General features: G+C 37.9%; 1 protein-coding gene across 7 annotated transcripts in view; it reads left to right on the top strand.

The window, feature by feature from the left end:
* Positions 1-20,022, top strand: part of ADGRB3 (adhesion G protein-coupled receptor B3) — a 465,066-nt gene that overhangs the window by 190,647 nt on the left and 254,397 nt on the right. For all 7 annotated transcript variants that reach the window (XM_052781809.1, XM_052781807.1, XM_052781806.1 and 4 more), the window contains 5 exons: positions 6,861-7,025; positions 10,614-10,778; positions 11,651-11,815; positions 18,218-18,319; positions 18,875-18,981. In XM_052781809.1, coding sequence (XP_052637769.1) covers positions 6,861-7,025; positions 10,614-10,778; positions 11,651-11,815; positions 18,218-18,319; positions 18,875-18,981 — 704 coding nt within the window. The remainder of the gene's footprint in view (positions 1-6,860; positions 7,026-10,613; positions 10,779-11,650; positions 11,816-18,217; positions 18,320-18,874; positions 18,982-20,022) is intronic.

Genomic DNA, 20,022 nt, shown 5'->3' with positions numbered 1-20,022 from the left:
ACAAACATTCCAAACAAAGACAGATTTAAAGATTCCTTTGAAACTGCATGAAGTATGAAAATGAAAACACAGAGTCCAGCACTCACAATGAGATGCAGTTCTGCCTGCTTCCTTGCTCGTTTAGTATTACCTAAGAAGAGGAGAGGCGTTCAAATCACCTAATTTTACAGCATTTTAACTTCATTCTTTCCAGTAAGGAATGCGAACTTTTCATATCAAAACAACAACAAAAAATCCATGTAATGCAAAAGCCAAGGTAATTAATTTGCTGTCAAAATAAACTGGAAAAAAGTTAATTCTTAAAAATCACAGTCTAGCAAACTTCTAAACAATGCTCACACAAAAAGACTGCTCCATATGTCTTGGGTCACAAAGGAGCTCTTTCTTTACACATGAACTCCCACTTCAGGGTACGGCTTTTGTTTCCAGGTACCTGGTATGAGCAATGGCTACCCATTCTCACAGTCTAACAGTGATACTGCCAAGATATTTTCCTTTTCAAATCACCACAGCTGATTCTGATAATCTTCATGTATCTTGAGTTGCCTTTCTTAAATAATTAGTCTGGGCTTAATCTTGCATGTTGTTTCACATGATTACAGTAACCTTATTAATTTATGTTGCTCTCTGTCTGGCTACAGGGTCACTACCGTGTGGCAGTGTGCAAGATTAGCAATTTAGAAATGTGCTTTTCCTAGTCATAGCCCCACTAATTTTTCAAACATCCCTGTAATTATTAGCCTAAATGTCCTCTGTCCTCATTATATTATGTATCCTGACTCAAAGTTCAGGATTATCCCTGGTCCAGGCATAACAAAATGCAGTTTGTATACTAGTATAATTAAAACACACGTTTGACAAAACAATCCAAACATGTGCATACGTAGCTGCAATCTACCCAGACCTGCAGCACTCATTCCATACAGCTTTTGGACTCTGTTAACACAGCAAGATTTTACATCGTAGAGCATAAACTAGAAGCAATAAGTGTACAAAAACATAACGGTGGTCTCTCCTTGTAACCTACAAATAAAAAAATCCACTGGGGCATCTTCACTGTATGTTTGCATGGTTAGTAAAAGGGGGGGGGGGGGGCATTTTGAGAGCTGGAATAATGTTTCCAAATCAAAAAGTTGCCCCTTCAAAATAAAAAAGTACGCAGAATGGCCTACTGGCCTGTATTTCAAGCATATATCCACAAGTTTCAAATGAACCTGTTAAACTTGCAAATACTAATGCAAGGCTTCCAGAGTATTTTCATCTATTGCCTTATGGATACTAAAGGAAGTACAAGATACTCAGTGGGATGTTAGGGAATACATCTCTCTGTGAGCTCACTGTCCTGGAAAATTTTGAGAATGGGATTCACCAGCTTAATAATTTTATATATATATATATATTAGTATTGAAATAAAACCTTAAATTTCAAAATAGTACTCCTGACAATTCACATAAAATCATGAAGGAACCATTATTTACATAATTTGGGATTTATTTATACTTGTTCTGGACCAATACTATTTCAGAGGCAGGAGTTCATTAGGTATTTCAGTCTGTCTTGGAATCAAAAGCCTTCTAGAAGAGTGCAGCATAGTAGGCAACAAGATGTAGCTCAGATAACTGTTATTGTTACTGGTTCTTTTGTGAGCAAGGACACCTCAGGATCGAGTACTGCACTGCCACTGATTCATTTCAGTTTAGTGTGTAATTTCTAACGCAGCTAAAACTTCAAGGAGAAAGAACGTGGAATTTCCATGCCTGTAGATCATCTCAGTTAGCTTCTATTTCTCCTTCTCCATTGCCTTCAACAACTTTTACCACAAAATTCAGCTGAAGCTCAGCATTTTCAGGTTTATGGGTAAAGCAAGACATGGCAGGAGCAGGAATACCCTAAACTATTTCAGACATTTGTGTGCTCAAAAGCTATGTTTTGGCTGGTATGATATGCTAAGACTGCTTTACTTATCTCCCTTTTTTTTTTTTTCAGGGCTCATATCAATGAAGTTTAGCCATAGTGCTGAAATGTTACACATTTTGATATGTTCTGTGCCTGCATGGTACACTAACAAAATCATTACAGAGAAATTATCCCTATCTCTTTTAATTCCTGTAGCTTTATTGTTAGTAATCTGTGCTCTGGAAGTTCAGGCTTTCACTTGACAGGAAGAAAATAAGAGTAAGAAAATCTTAGGTTTATAATTAGAAAGACACATGGCAGAAGTAGAGTAGCTGTACGGCTTAAACGTGAAGGTTAGAGGGCAGCTGTCAGAAAGTTTGCTGAGTTTATGTATTACGAATTTAAGAAAGACTTTTGACCGGACAATTTAAGCTATACTAATGGAAACTATAGCACTTAAGTGAGTTTAAGTTTGTGCATACAAACCCTCCAATTTAATTTAAAAAATTCCTTTAACGTAACATCTGCGTAGATGCAGTTATTCAGCCATATTAAACTATGATACCATAGAATCATATAATCATAGAATGGTTTGGGTTGGAAGGGACCTTTAAAGCTCATCTAGTCCAACCCCCTGCCATAAGCAGGGACATCTTCAACTCGATCAGGTTGCTCAGAGCCCCGTCCAACCTGACCCTGAATGTTTCCAGGGATGGGGCTTCTGCCACCTCTCTGGGCAACCTGGGCCAGGGTTTCACCACCCTCATTGTAAAAAATGTCTTCCTTGTATGTACTCTGCATCTACCCTCTTTTAGTTTAAAACCATTTACCCTCATCCTATTGCTACAGGCCCTACTAAAAACTTTGTCCCCATCTTTCTTATAAGCCCCCTTTAGGTGCTGGCAGGCTGCTATAAGGTCTCCCCGGAGCCTTCTCTTCTCCAGGCTGAACAACCCCAACTCTCTCTGCCTGTCTTCACAGGAGAGGTGCTCCAGCCCCCTGATCATCTTTGTGTCCCTCCTCTGGACCCGCTCCAACAGGTCCATGTCTTTCCTGTGCTGAGGACCCCAGAGCTGAAGGCAATATTCCAGGTGGGGTCTCACCAGAGAGGGGGAGAATCCCCTCCCTCGACCTGCTGGTCACGCTGCTTTTGATGCAGCCCAGAATGCGATTGGCTTTCTGCGCTGCGAGCGCACATTGCCAGGTCATGTCCAGCTTTTCATCCACCAGTTCCCCCAAGTCCTTCTCCGCAGGGCTGCTCTCAATCCCTTCATCCCCCCAGCCTGCATTGATACCGGGGGTTGCCCTGACCCAGGTGCAGGACCTTGCGCTTGGCCTTGTTGAACCTCATGAGGTTCGCATGGGCCCACTTCTAGAGCTTGTCCAGGTCCCTCTGAATGTCATCCCATGCCTCAGACGCGTCAACCGCACCACTCAGCTTGGTGTCATCTGCAGACTTGCTGAGGGTGCACTCGATCCCACTGTCTGTGTCATTGATGAAGATATTAAACAGTACTAGACCAGTACCACTTAAAATGAAACATCAATGGCCATAATAGCTTTCTAATATCTGTTCAGTTTAAAGCTGAACAAATCAAAAGCATTTAAACCCCAATAAAAATCTCCCAAAATATGCTTGTAGGATGAAGGCCAGCATGGCCTCACGCCTCCTCCCACTTCACAGCAGTTGCATATTGTGAACACTGTGGGTGTTCACTTCAACATGATTAGGTTCTCAGAGTGGCAGAGAGAAGGGAAAGATGCTCTGCAGTAATCCAAACTCATTGTGCTAGCAATGTTTTTGACAGATAAGTTGGCAATAATCTGAATATTTTTGTCCCAAATAATGAATCTTGCATCTGAAACTGTGTTATAGAAAACTAACTCCTCTGTGGGCCAGCTCTCCATCTGGTGTAATTTGGCATAGCTCATCTGGCTATAATTCATCAGATGTTATAGGGGGTTTTGCATTTAGAAAATGATATTAAAGCACGAAAATGTAAAAGAAATATCAGAAAAATATATTCAAAGGTAAGAAATTTTAAATTAAGATGTACTTTTAAAGCTGATCTGGATAATACTGGAGACTTTTGTAATGCATTGAACCAATTAATTCTCCTTGATATTTGTTTGCTGACATTGGTTGTTTTCTTAGTGTTATGCCTTTTCCATCCTTGACTTTATTAGCTATCTACTAGTTTCAGATATACAAGTCTATACAAGAAGGTACTGTGAAATTTTTACTGAATGAGCTAAAATCTGTCACGGAAGATGACTTTGGACACACCTTACTTTAAACCATAAACAGATAGAGGCTGCTGTAAGTTTGAGTCCACCCAAAGTGAAACATTTTGTTTTGGCTTATGTTCAGATCCAAAATCACAAAAGAATTATTCTGTGTTGCTGCTAACACGCAGTCACTGTTGCCAGAAGAGATATACAACCTTTTGGTTCAAGACAGTGTCTTTAAAGAGCCCCTCAGCACATGTTTTTGTCATTTTAAATGAAGACAACTAACTTACAATGTTTTGACAGCATCAAATCAAAACTCCAAATTAAACAATAGACTTAAACTCATATGTACCCTGAAAAACCTCAGCCTGTGTCTACATAGTGTCAAGACCTTTCTAATTCATTATGTTTTACAGAATAATCTTCTTCTAAATTGGATGAAGTTTTTTTTTGTTATGTTTTGTACTTTTTGAAGAAGTTCTTGTTGCACCTGAGCTTCTTAATCAACCATTCTGGTATCAGGAGATGAAATGATATCGTTGTTATTACTGACTACTGTTTGGAATCTGATCTGACAAATTGGTTTCTCATTAATTTTTCTCATATAATAAAAAATTTGGAGTCTTAGAGATATGTCTGGATTCAGAATCTCATACGTTGCCAATGAGAAAAAAAATCTTCAGATCATATGGCTGGATGAGAGTAGCTGTCTAAGCATAGTACCTGTTGAGAAAAGATGAAACGTAACGGATTATATGCAGATACAGTCATCCATTTACTAGTTTTAGAAGAGTTAGGTTTCCTGGTTTTGACCAAAATGTCACAGTTGATCAAGGTTTCTAAAATAACTAGACTAAAATCTGTCACTTTAACATTCATTAGTAATGTTCCTGAAGGTTTTTTTTTTTTGCGCTAATATAATACAGATTGATGTGATATTTAGAATAAGATAATTTTAATAAAGCTAGCCATGTAGGATGTGGAATAATTATTGTGCTTTTTGACCACTTGTATGTGACCAACTGAAACCTTTTCATCAACTGAGCTGTTATCTAGTGGGTTAAAATCTTCCCTGAATGAAGTTTGACATTTTCTGTCAGGTACGATTTCTCAGAAGTTAGCTAACAAACTTTTTACTTTAATGTAGCATCTGAAATGACAATTTTCCTTACTTTTAATGAAATGCCATAGAACTTACCTACATGCAGAATTCCCCTTGATCTTACTGATGATTTTGTGGTAATATGCCAGGGAGCTGAGTGTCCTTCCGCACCCTTGCAACTGAATTTCACCTCAGGAAATGTTATTCTGATCCCTACAAGAAAAGGGTTTTATTTGTAGAAACTGGGCAGGTGATACGTGCCTTCAGGGCAAAGGAAACCTGCATATGAGAAGTTCTTTCACAGTGATGAAAAAAAGTGAGGACAAACCAGAAAATCTATTTCTTCTGTAATGTTGTGAATCATTACCAATGATACACTGAGATGTTATACACTATTTCACCCTCTAGACACCCTTCAAACAGACAGGGTTGCAGAAACACACAGAGTTACGTGATACCAAGTATGATGCTCAGCCTGGGTACCAAGTCTCTGGATTTTTCTTAACTGCCTAGAGTTACTACAGTTCTCATTACTACATTCCTGTTCTCACAGAGCCTAATTTAAACCCGTGCAACTGCTTTTATTTAAGCAGAAGAAAAATAACTAAAGCTTGTGTTGCAGTATTTTTCAATTTATAAAGAACTGTTTTACCAATGCATGTATGGAATTGTCTTACCAGTACATGCTTAACTGTAACATATTGGAGAACTTCCTGAAAATTTAACTCCAATTGTTTCTGAAAAGAGAATATATATGGTATATAAGCTCATATGGATATTGTATATTTCTCCTACGGTGGAAAAAAATTAAGGTAGAGAAAGATGCATCTTCTATGATTCTTTATATTAATTTTATGAAATACTTGTATATAAAAATATTGGTATCTGTCTAATTTATTGTGTACTCTGAAGGTGTTTGAAGTTTGTTGAGTGAACTTTTTTTTACGATAGAGTGATGCATGTATTACTGTGTATGTTAAATCAATGAATATGTTCATGTAAGGAAATAGCGCAGATTTCTTTTGCTTATGTGGTCTTGAAATTTTTGAGGAAGATAATCAAGCACATATGCTGCCACGTTTCTGCTAGAATGTAAACAAGTAAAACAATTGTAAGATAACAGCCCCAATTATGATGGTGACACAGTAAGAAATTATGGCATTTATTCCTATATTTTCAAAAGAAAGCTTAGTTTTGATTGCTTCGAGTTTTTAGAGTTGCCTTGATACATAAAGTATATGCCTGATTTTCACAAAGACTAGTCTCCTGAAAATCAGGGCTATTAAATGTATCTTAAGTCAGGCACCAAAGATATCCTAACTAACTTTTGAAAAGGGAAGCCATCTTTCTTAAATGAATGACAGAAAAGAAAATGTGGTAGTGAGATTAGTTTAAAGATCAGAGAAAGTGGCTCAAAGTTAAATATATTTTAGAGAAAATATACTTTTTAAATTGAAATTAACTAAATTTTATAAAGGTTTTGTTTGCGAATGCTAAAGTTTACCTATGTACTGATTTCTTTGAAGTTGGCAAAATAATTCCCATTTAAAATATTGATCTTGTTTACTTTGAAATCCTTCTCTTACTTGTGTGTCTGTTTCTGGTTAAAATCTGTTTGGTTTGTTGCAGTACATGGCGTTTGGGAGGAATGGTCACCTTGGAGTTTGTGTTCATTCACATGTGGTCGAGGCCAAAGAACTAGGACAAGGTCATGTATACCTCCCCAGTATGGGGGAAGATCATGTGATGGACCTGAAACACAACACAAACCTTGCAATATTGCACTCTGCCCTGGTGAGCTCATATAGCAACTCTCTGCTTTGTTACAGTGCATTCGATGTGGGTTGTTTGTGATTTCTTTTATTGCCTTTTGCACACAGAAAAAAAAAAAATGTTACGCAAAGTGAGTAGATGGGGTAATATTGTTCATAATTCTGACTGTAGTGATTAAAGGTATAATCAGGATGGTAACTCTGTTCGAGATACTACACAAGCAGACAATTCTTTGTTTCTTCAAGATACGCTTTCTGTAGGGCACAGCATGTTATGTAGGAAATCTTGATTCAGGAGGGGTCTTGGAGAACCAAAAGGCAAACAACTTTCTGAGTGTGGCTTAAAGGGAGACTTTCAGAGGTCACGCAGTTTGTGTCCACCATATCTTTTTGAATTACGTTTGCTGAGAGGTTCACTGTAATTTATTTATTCATCAGACAACAGACATATTTGGGAAACTGTAAAATTTTAAGTGTTATTAATTTATTCAAAATGGATATTAATTACATGTGTGCAGAGAGAAAGGCTGACAAACTAGGGCATTATTTGAGTCCCAGTTAAGCCCTTTTGGGAAGGATTTTAAGTGCCTCATTTCTGGGAGTTAGTTGCTAAATCACTTTAAAAAACTACCCCTAACCAAGTAAACAATGCGTGGGGTTCACATTAAACCTTCCTTCCACTGAAATTGAAACTAATTCAAAAAAATCATCTATTCTTTCAAAATTGATTTTAAAATTTTTGTCCATAGGTTATGATTAATTTTGACCAAAATTTTCAATATGTGTATATATGTATGTAAGTATCTATATCTGTATACACATAAATATGCATATATGTGTATATAATACCTAAGTATTATATATTTCTATATAATACCTAGGAATTACAATAAGTTCAATAACCATAAAGAAGTTCATATATATTGTAATAATTCCTGGTTATTGAACTCATTGTAAGACTTAGGTATTTAAAAGGTGTCAGGTAGCTGTAATGTGAGAAATTTCTTTCATGACTTCTGTCTGACAGTGTGAAGGTTGCCCTTGCAGCAGGCTTGTTGAATATCCACAGTTCACAGCACTGCTGCAAAGAGATTCTCCATGACCGGAGCTCTTCCTGAAAAGGGTTGATGGGCATTTCATTACCAAATGGTTGTTTGATGATTTGAAAACAGAGATGAAGCTAAAAATGGAACTTAGTGCATCACAGAATTAAAACTAAATTTCTTAGATTTTTATGAAACCTGAACTTTGCTTTTCTTCTGGTCAGCAAACTATCGTCCAACTTCAGGACAAAATTTGTGGAAAAGTTTTAGTGCTGAATGCAGCTGCAAAAATGTTGAATTAATCCAGTTTTTGGCCACGTTGGCAGCTGTGCAATTTTACATGTGCCTACACAAAAGTAATTAACATGATATATGAGCATGAAACAGAGTTGACAACAAGAGAAATGCCAAATAAAAAAAAGCAGAGAAGAAATTAATGCATTCAGTTCACTTCAGTATTGCAAAGAAACACAAAAGATACTTCACCTAATCTCTCAAAATAAGCAGTTATTTGAGAATTCTGGATTTTGAACAGTCATTTGTAACTAAATGACTTTCACCAGAGGAAGTTATATACTGGTTACATTTAAAAGTAACAGTTTAAATCTTTGCTGAACGTTAAGATTTGCTGTAATTTGAATGTTCAATTTTATAAGTGAATCTTCATGTTGAATTCTTTAGTCTTTTAACGGTATTTCTGAAATAGAAAACTCTCACGCTATTTGCTCCTAAAGATAAAGGAGATGTATAAAATATATATGAGAAGCTACGGAATGAGTTTTCTCCAAAGACACTATAATAATTGATTCCATCTTTCCTACCCTAAATAATACTATATAGCAATGAATAAAACTGAAGAGGGTGCACTGAAATGTAATTTCCATAATGTTTTCCTCTTCACATAAAGCTTTTATGATTAATGAGTGCAACTAGCTTCCATGTTTGGGAAGATTTCCATTTTCTGCTGAATAAATTATCAGGACGCAGCTTCATAGCTTGAGAGGCATCTGCATTGAGAAGTGGTTCACAACCAGGCATTACATAGAATATTTAATATAGAACTTTAGGAAAAAGCCTCAGAAACTGTCTTTCTTTAAATCACTGGTTGCTGAGATCCTGGGCATTAGAGATACTTACAGTATCTTTGAACTGTTGGAAATGTTCTGTGGTTACTGTCAGACAACAGTAAAATAGTTCACCTCCGTATTTCACTGAACAGTGGTGCACACATACAGACACAGCATGTTAAATCACTGACTTAAAGATTCTGCTTCCTATTTGAATTATTAACACCATCAACTTAGGAAGCTGCTATTCCAACCCTCCTTTAGAAGAATCCTGAAATCAGGGGTTGGCAAGCGCACCAAGCGAAGTTATTCGTTTTCAGCGGTGGTGCTTTTATAGCAATAGCAGTTATAAACCCAGGTTTTCCAGGACAAGTATTAATCAAAATTGTGTTACAACCTACATTTTGAGTTTATATTGGGTAACTGCAGGTGCAATGAGGACCTGATGATTGCTGAAGTTTGTTTGAACACAGGATTCTGAATTAGCACAATCAGTAATAACACATTTCATAATGCTTACCTGTTTTCAAAAATACCACCGAGTCCTATTATCTATTATAGACCACATAATTTTTCACTTGCATGGGTACTTAATTCATTTATGTTTTTTATTATTTTGATTTTTAATCTTTTCATTTACCTCAAGAAGCTTTCTGATATACGGAATTAAAAATAACAGTCCTATACCTTTACTCATGGGAATATTCGTCCAAACTCAAATGTATGGGCTAATACAAAATACTAAATACAGAACTGGTCACCCTATCTGTATTGTTTAAAAATTCAGCTTGACAAACTCAGAGAGAAGGTTATGCAATATGCAAACACAGAAGCAGACCTGAGGAGGAAGGCAGGCCGTTTCTGTCCTCCTACGTTTTGCCTCAAAAGAATCTTGAAGAACCGCGATCATTTACCTTACGGGGAGGATGGATGATAAAAGAATATTCAGCATTATAAGCGTAGAGAACAGAGACTGTATGTGAGGCAAAGTGGTACCTCCCGTTTTCCTTTTCCTGCTCAAGTAAAGACACCTAATCTCACAGTCGGGACCAATATCTTATAAACTGACCCACCTGAGTGGTCGCCGCAGCTCTAGTAAATCACTTCGAGGGGCCCGGAGTTTCCACGATACAAAACCGGCCCCCGCTTTTGCCTGAAAAGACAAGACCAGTCTTTGTTTTCAACAAGGCCTGTCACACTGTACGCTAGGCAAGCCAAATCGTAATTTATCCCTTGTTACGTCAGCGTACAACTCGAGGAGAGGAAGCGTTCTCTACTTGCAGAAAAAGGAAAACCGCTGTTAGCGAATTTGAAGCGAAGGCGGTTTCGGTGTTCGGCCGCCGTGAGGAAGCGAGCGCCTTCGGGCTGGGCCCACGGCCAGGCGCTGCCCGCATTCCGGCCTAACCCGCCCCCCCCCCGCCCTCGACGGGGGCCGCAAGGCCCTGCCCGGCTTAGGTGGTAACTCTGCTGTGTCCATCTCTTTTGTGCCCGCCGCGGCAGTGGACGGCCAGTGGCAGGAGTGGAGCTCGTGGAGCCAGTGCTCGGTGACCTGCTCCAACGGCACCCAGCAGCGGAGCCGGCAGTGCACGGCGGCGGCCCACGGCGGCTCCGAGTGCCGAGGGCCCTGGGCCGAGAGCCGGGAGTGCTATAACCCTGAGTGCACCGGTGAGTACCCGCGGGGACGGCGGCGGCCCCACCGCTCCCGACCTCGGGGCAGAGACAGCGAGGGGCTCGGCGGCCGGTCTCGCCGGTCGCCCTGAGCCAGGAACCGGGGGGATGCGGAGGGGGGGGGGGGGGGGGGCCGCAGAGGGAGGCCCGGGGCCCCCGCTCTTCGTCGTCGCGTGAGGTGAAAAGCTAAGGGACGCGTCCGGAGAGGGTGCGTGGCGGGCTGCCTGTGTCAGCCTTCCGGGCTTACCACCGGTTAGAGGACGCTCGCCGGGTTTAGAAAGACAGCGCCGAGGCCTGAAAGACTTGGGAAAGGGGTTCGCAAACCTAGAAAGTGAACGTGCGTGAACCGATTCCCTTTTACGCTCAGACTGCTTCGTCATCCTCCAGCAGCGTAAAAGCAGCCTTCCGGGGTGGGTACGTTACATTTATACCTACTTTTAAGCCTCGTTTGCGCCGTCGGAACGTGTCAAAATCAAGCTCCTAAAATATCACGTGCAAAAATGTTTTTATTTAGCTTTTTAAAGGGTACTTGTGCACGTTGTAAATGTGTATCATCACCATACAACAGCACTACACGAGTATATTAAAAAAAACACGAAAGGGATAATGTCTGTTTTTCAGGCTAAGTGAAAGTTAATGTGCGCCAATTCTTTTTATTGCATCTTGAGAAGCAAGTCATTTAGACAACAATTCCATATTTAGGAGCCAAGTAGATACTTCCCCAGCTTCCACATGCCTACATCTACCACTTCTGTCACTGTTAGTTAAATCTGGGGGGCTTTCTTCTCTTACCCAAGTCAAGAATAACCTATATATCCTCCTTTATGACTGTCATTATGTCACTGCCCTAACTGTATTTTTCCAAACAGCAAATGGTCAGTGGAACCAGTGGGGCCACTGGAGTGGCTGTTCCAAATCTTGCGACGGCGGCTGGGAGAGGCGGATAAGGATCTGTCAAGGTGCTGCCCTGACTGGACAACAGTGTGAAGGAACCGGAGAAGAAGTTAGACGGTGCAGTGAACAGAGGTGTCCCGGTGAGATGCAAATCTAATCACTGTTATTGTCTACACGACAGTAGGGGTTACTTTAATGGTCATCCTTATGAGATGAGATCAACGGCCATAGAGCAATAGCCATAAAGAGCCACATCTGGCCTTGCTTTAGACAAGTCACTACTGTTTTTCTCAGCAGAGTTGTGTTTATGTAGCTAGGTGTAAAATAGCCTTATGGGATATATGAGTAATGCATCAAGTTTTAAACAAATCAAAATACCATAGTAAAGTTATCCGAAAAATATTTCGTTGCCTAGCTATGCCTATATTATTTGGAGCAGCAATGATTTGCTACAGAAATTCTCTTTGGACGCACTGTTTCTCAGAATATCAGGGCTGGTTTTGTAAATCATGGAATTCCTTTTATCCAGTGCACAAGAGACATCTTTGTAATACATTTGGGGTAAATTCCAGTGCAGTAAAGATAAGGGAAAAAGTGAACCTTACTGTACTGTATAGAATGAATGAATAAATGAGACCCATTTTATAAAAAGGAAAGTAATTTAAAATGAAAAAGGCATGTCTTTCCTGTTTTAATATAATGCTTAAATACAATTCTTTGCGGCACTTTTTACTTTGCCCTCCTAACAGATTTAAGTCTTTTCCACTGAAAGCTAATAAAACTGTACTTTTGAGCTTCTTCAAAAGTGATGAATAAACAAGAACAGCTGGTGAATCTGATCATATTTATCTGTAAAGAGACATTGTCCTAAAGGAAAAGAATCCATTGTTGGATAGGTGTAAGATAACAAAATAAGGTGTAAGTAGTGTAGGATGTCTTAGCCATTCACATGGGAAATTATGTGTTCTGAACTGCAAGCCAGGGAGCAGCAAGAATCAGTCTAGCAATCTCTTTGACTTCTGGACATTTCGATGGCTATGTTCTCTGATAGTCACAGAAAGGACTTAAATGGCAGGGATGCTTTGGGTCAGGAAATGGGAAATATATCAGATGTGAATTTTATGTTATCAAGCCCACATTTTCATAGGCTTGACATATCCCTCGACAGCCATCAAAGAACAGTTTTCAAGGTATTTGCAGTACAGTAGAACAATGAATCTCACTGCATCTGAACAACAAAAGGACTATTTGTAGTTATAATGTTAGATTACTACACTGGAGAAGTTAACAAATTTTAACTTACTTCTCAAATGATCTCTTTAATTTTAAGAAAACATTCATTATTTGAAAAGCAGTATAAAACAGTATTTGTATTGGATTCCTAAACAAATTATAATTTACATAGTTAATGCAGACTTCCTCTATAAAAGCACAGCACTAAGGGGTTAATGTGAATCTTCTCAATAAGCAGACGTTCAGATCAACCAGCCTCTACTTATAAAACCATTCTTGAAATAATTTTCATTTGTATATTTAAAAGTAAAACCATGCTGCTGCAGTCCAATTTTCAAAGGTTGCCACCTGCTGTTAATAAAACATTTTACAGATGTATTTACAAGTCAAATGCACAGAGAGCTTTATTTGCCATTTGGTAAATATATTTATTTACTTGATTAATTCCAGATTAGAATCAGTATGCTTATAGAAACCATAACCTAAAGCACCTTTTAACAAGCTATACTTGTGCAGAAGATTACACATGAATAACAGATTTAATTTGTCTGTTTCTAGACTGACATTTATGAAAGCATCTGAGATTTAAATGTAGGCGGTGGATAATCTACCAAAATTTTATAAAATTTTATACAGATTTACATTTTATAAACACCAAGCAAAACTGAAAAGTACTATACAGAGATGGTCGTTCAAAGTATAAGCAAGTTTCATGATTTGTATACTTTTCTTCCATAGCCTAAAATAGTTCAGAAAAACTTTTTTTCTCAGTGGTTTCTTTTTCTGTGTAAGTGAGAAATATGAGGGACTAAAATGTTAATTTTTTCTTATATTAGCATTGCTTTGCCATTAGTGTAAGACCAGATCCTCAGCTCTGTAGAACTTCATAACATATTTGTAAAGTGGATGAAGCTTCACCTGTTTGTATCACCCAGAGGTCCATAGAGCTACAGAAAGTTAAATTATAGCTGACTTTAAACTGTGGAAGCAAAAGGAGAATAAAACCCTTTTCTATTGTGCTGGCTGCTGTTAATAAGATACTTTGCAAACAGAGCTGTTTACTTGACTGACTGAAAATCTTGACTGGACTTTTTGTAGTTTGAGTTCTGCATTATCTGAATGTTATACAAGATTTTCTTCGTAGTCGATCAGTGATTCTCCTCCAGTGGTTCGGGCAGGGACTGAATTACATCAGACACTCCTAGAAGCTGAATATAAGCAGCACTAAGAAAGGCAGGCTTTATCTGAAAGCTGGTTTCTCAAACAGCTTGGTTTCTGGACAAATGTTGAGTATCTGTCTTTGTGATTTATTCCTGTTCACAATTATAAATTTTAATACTGTGGTTGTTTCCTTCCATTGTGTAATATTCTGGGAACAAAAAACAAAGATCTGAAGATATTTTGGCTTCAGTCATTGCTCCTTTGTTGTATCCCAAGTGTCTAAAGTTAGATTTCACTCTTAGTAGGTCAGCAGTGTTAAGGATTTCGTACTCTGCACTCAAAGTATCCTTTTGTGAAGGATAACTTCAGAAAATTAGAAACAAATCAGAGAAAAGAAAAAACCTTCTAGATTTACTAAGAAGATAGTCACGCAGGAATCACTGTGGAAAATTTACACAGGATGAACGAACAATAGGTCTGTCCCATAGGAATAAAGACGACAGCTAGGTAACAAAAGAAATTGCAACCCATGACTGATAAGGAGTTACATGGCAGGCTGATCAGAAACTTTCAGAGAAATGTGTAAGAGAAATAAGGTAAGTCTCATCGAATGTGTCAGTAAAAGCTGAAAGATGTGAGAACTGGAAACAAAGTACAGTATTATTCAGGAGAGAAGACTCCTGTAAATTTATTTTTACAAAAATAAGACCATGTTCTTATGACTGTTTTAAGAATATATTTGGTTCCCATAATATAGCATTGATTTCCAGAAATACTTAATTCCATAATAGTTAATTCCATAATAATTCTATACATGTTCCAATATTTGTGCTTTACCCAGATTTTACTCGAAACAGATCCTCAATATTTTTCTCATAAGCCTATTGTCAGTGGTAGAAAACATAATATCAGAATTGTTTTGACCAAAATATTACCGAAAACAATTATAGACTACCTTGTTTGTTAACAGAAAGATAACTGCACAACTGCTGCTGAAGACTAGCTAATAATTTCCTACTGAAGGTAGAAGGTTTCTTCAGAGGCAATACTAGCTACATAAGAAAGAATATGAGAAGGGGGAAGATTCAAATAATTGTCAACAACTAAATAATAAAATTAAACCTTTGGGGTTTGTTTTGTTTCTGATTACAACACTATTCTACGAGACATTCAAAAGCTTTTTTCTATTGCCTTTGATTAAGATAATTTTGCCTGTGGCATTGAATTAGGGCTCAAGAGAGGAACTGTAGTTCTAGCTTCATTTGTGAGCTACTGTGTGCTCTTGGCTAACTTGCTTCACCTTTTCATGACCCTCTCCCATATTTGTTAGCTGCCTAGGTAGATCGTAAACTCTGTGAGGTTGTGCGTGTCTCTTGCTTGTGCGTGTCTGTGTGTTGTACCGAGCTTCCTCAGGTCCCAGGTGGGTTGATTGCCTCTTGGAGATGCATGTCCTCTCAGCAGTAATGTCAGAGGAAGACTGTGCTTCTAGACCACTGACTTTGTTGAGTGTTTGTGCTTAAGTGGGATGAAATCAGGCCTGTCATTACAGGGGTATAACATGGTAAATTTGAGTACATGCTCTGTGTGGGAAGATATTGCTGAATCACATCATCAGTGAAAGAGAGATCTGCTTTTTATTTGCCAATTTTAGCAAATTTACCTCAGTATTTGCTGTTTGCTTCTAAATTTTAGCAATTCTCTATGATTTTTTACAGCTAACTCACATTTGTCTGTGGGTGTGTTATGAATTAATTGTGCCGTAGTTACAGAAATACTTGAACTGGTCCTGAGCAGAGCCAGCAGAGCCAGTGAGGATTTTTAACTCAGATATAATACCACTCCAGTGTGACTGTAATGTCTCCATGGGCACCCTGGGTTGGAGCCTCACAGATGCTTTAATGTGGGTGGATGCCTGATTAGTCAGCTCTGCCAGATATACTTTAGCTTTGGGAAGAAATGGTTCGCTTTTTATGCGCAGCATTCTTTGATCCAAGGTATTTGTACAATGCATTGAAAGGCACCGAATCAGCCAGGGACCAGGAAAACTTCCTTGCCTGGGCTAAGTGATACCTCTTCCAAGCTCTGACTTGCTCCCACACCTCTTTCCTGATAACTCCGGGTCTTGGGAATGCCTTTTTACTTTGAACACAACGCAGAGGTGCACAGATTATCTCTGGCACTAAGCTAAAGTTAAAACGTAATCTTGAGTTCTGAAAAGTGTGTTGCAAAAGCACACAAGTAGTACCCTTCCAAATAGATGGGAAATCTCTGATACTACCTGTGACTTGCTAACATAAAAGAGAAAATATGGTGTATATAAGTATGCATATATATGCATGTATATATTTTTTTCAGAGGAAAAAACACATTTAACATTCAGTATTTGGAGGGAAGTAAGAGTTTTAGTTCTGAGAATCAACACCTAAAGTGTCAATTAGCGAACACTATACGTTTGAAATGGCCGCAGCTGCGTGACAAATATACTTCTCAAAGAGCTCTAGGCTTTAGCAAATTTATGTAATTTATAATATTACCTCCTTATTATGTTAATTTACACTCCCCAAATCAGAACATTTCTTTTGTTTACAAGGTCATAATAGGATGGTAATTGCGTTTGCTTATGTCACCAGATGGATTATGTTTATCAAAATCTGACTTTTCCCATCGTAACACTGGCCTGATACATTCACTTTTTGGGCATGATTGAAGCAGTGTTAGGATTCTAGATTATGAATATAACCAACTTTCTTTGGGTTTTGCCATTAATGGATGTCTTGCTTTTTTAGCAGCACCAACTGTCTTGATTTACAATTCAGGGATGCTGATGGTGAGGCAAATTTAGCAAGCAATTTTTCTGCCCAACTGTGATTCATATTAGTATTACTGAGCCATCTGCAAGGTATTCTTTGTCCTCCACAAAGAGAGGGTACAGCTTTGTGCGAAAGTCTCCTCAGTTCCCTTACTCACCTCACTCTTCCGTCAGCAGAAGTACAAAACAGGGAAGATGGTCAGTTTTGTGGATTAGGTAATGGGATGGGCAAAATCTGTAGTCTGTTCCTGCCTCTGCTAGAGATTTCCCGTGCAGCCATGGGTGAATCATTGAATTGCTTTCTGCCTTATCACTCCAGCTGCTATAGTGATAGAATTTCCTTTCTCTTTTCCTTTTTCTTGTTTTATACCTGTTTTGCTGTAATACAGTGGGGTTACAATTTTCCTGAAATACATATAATAATACCTTTAAAGAACTCATGTGTTTTCTTTGCTGAACTTGGAATGAATTAGGTTTCAGTAACTAGCATTTGTCAGTGCTTTAAGTTGTGAGACGACTTCAGCCAGATGTTCGCTGTGTTGATCTAATTTACTCAAAAATCATAAACTGGGAATCTACAGTAAAAATACAAAGAGCAAAAGGAATCTGTAAGTCATGACTATGTGAAAATAAAACAAGAAGCATTTGCAGAAGCTTATTTTTCCACATGCAATTCTGTTACTACGTAATTGTGAAAAATTTTTTTCCCTTTAAATGGTATTGCAATAACCAGTAAAAGGCCATTTTGTTTTATAGCCACCCAGTCCCATGTTATTGACTATACTTGCTTAATTACCAACTTGTACTGAAACACATTTCAAAGAAATAACCTGCCTTTCGGTCTTCAGAATATACAGCTCTCATTCGATACCTTTAGCACATTTAATGTTTCAACTGCAGTTTCAGAACGGATTCTTTCACATACAGTTTAAGTTTTAGAAAAATGTTTTAAAATTTTAGTGTAAGATAAGCATCAGAGCTTATAACATTTTAAGTGTCATCATCTTCTGATAGATGCTTAATGTTATTGATCAAAATAGAGCAAAAAGAAAAGATTCAAATGTATTAACATTGCAGCTACAACCTAAAGAGTGTTTGTTTGCTGAAGGGAATAAAGGCACAGATTATGTGAAATAAATACCACCACAAAGACAGATATACAAAAGTTACAGGTTTTGCATTTTTGCAGTTTTGTACTTCAATCTTAGAATTAAACCAAATGATGTTAACATATAGATCTCAGGAAAAATTAGGACAAGATTGAAGACTAAACTTTTCTGATATAAAATATCTGTTTTACACTAATGTTTCTATTTAAATTCTCATTTCTAAATGGCAGCACCTTATGAAATATGTCCTGAAGACTATTTGATGTCAATGGTGTGGAAAAGGACCCCAGCTGGGGACATGGCATTCAATCGATGTCCTCTCAATGCCACGGGTACAGTATTACTTTGAAATTATGTGATAATAAAAAAGGGGAGAAATCTTTTGCATTGTGTTCTAGACATAATCATTACTAGACTCGTATACATGTGGTGTCTGTATGTGCATATGTGAGTATATAAACCCCACATATTTACATATGCATATACACACATATAGTATACACATGTACATATACTACTGTCTTTTATAGCTTACATATATGCCTGGGTCTGTGGTGTGTATATATATGTATACACATACATATATGCATTATAGCCAGAGAGAAAAAGCTGAGAAGAAATCAGTCTGACGGGACCTATCAGGCGAAGTGCTGAAAATGAAGCAAAACATAAAAATCTTTTTACTTAAGAAAACACTGCTAAACACCCACCAAGCGAACACTGAAATGTGTTTCAGAATCTTATACTACTCTCTATATACTGATGATCATTGCACGAAATTGTTTCTCTGTGTGCTTTTAAAATAGCATAGAACATAGTTTAAATAAGGTTCATTCTTCCCAATTGCTTTCACTTATATAAATATTTTCTCTCTTTGTGACTTACAGGCACCACTAGCAGACGCTGCTCTCTCAGTGTTCATGGAGTGGCCTTCTGGGAACATCCAAGCTTTGCTAGATGCATATCAAATGAGTACAGACACTTGCAGCATTCAGTAGGTGCAAAGCCAGCTTTAGTACTTGCTCTGTTTATTCATTACTAATCATTGGTGTGAAAAAACCTTACTTATTTACTCTCAAGTCAGATTTCTGATAAATGTCAGGAGGAAAATAGACCTAAGAAAGAATAATTTATATTAATGTCTATTATTCTGATCTTGTCTATTGCTGGTGTTTGAGTGAAAGAAGCTTTGTCTTACTGTAGAAATGGAAAAATTAATCAGATTCCCTTTTTTCTTGTCCACTGTATGAAATTTTTATAGGGGTCAGAGGTAAGACATATTGTGGTTTATTAGAAAATGAGGTGTGAATGAATGAGATTTACTGGAAGAGTGACCTGCTGAGTAATTTTGTAATACCTTGAATTCTTTAATTGCACACTAGGAAGTCAGAAACGATATTTCTTTTTGCTATCAAATTTAGAACTTCACCTTCAAATGTAACAATAGGAAATGATTATAGGGTAAAGCTATTGCAGTGTCTTGGAAAAAGTAAAGTAACTCTAGATGAAGAAATATTGTGTTTTTTTCAGTATGCTTAACAAAAAGTTTCTTTGCAAAGCATATGCATTATACATTTATCTACTGCCTAAGTATGTTTATATGCATAGATGTAATACATTGTATATATTGCACTGTAAATATACTGCGATGGTATATGCTAGGTATATTGATTACATTCTATTTCCATAGCTGAAGCATTCAGCCAGGTTAATACTATTGTGGGAAGAGCTCCTTTGAAGACTCTCATGGACAATGGTTTTTGCCTGCATGATATATTTTACTGACATTCTTATTACTCTGCCTCCTTTTTCAAAGGCCACTGCTCCATTAATCATTCAGCAGAGGGGCACTAATACAGCCGTGTGCTTCATAACTTCCCAACCTCTCAACTGAGTGCAACACTTCTGCAGCATGTTTAAAAATCTTGCTGGCTTGAAAAGTAGTAGCCTGGCTGTCATTCCTCAAATCTGGCTTGCCACTTAGAGGAGATTTTGATTAATTCCCTTGAGCTGCATTTCTGTTTCATTAGATTCC

The sequence above is a fragment of the Harpia harpyja genome, chromosome 3 (assembly GCF_026419915.1).
Source record: "Harpia harpyja isolate bHarHar1 chromosome 3, bHarHar1 primary haplotype, whole genome shotgun sequence".
Lineage (NCBI taxonomy): Eukaryota > Metazoa > Chordata > Aves > Accipitriformes > Accipitridae > Harpia > Harpia harpyja.
The sequence above is the reverse complement of the archived record's forward strand: the minus strand, read 5'-3'. Positions and strand labels throughout refer to the sequence as shown.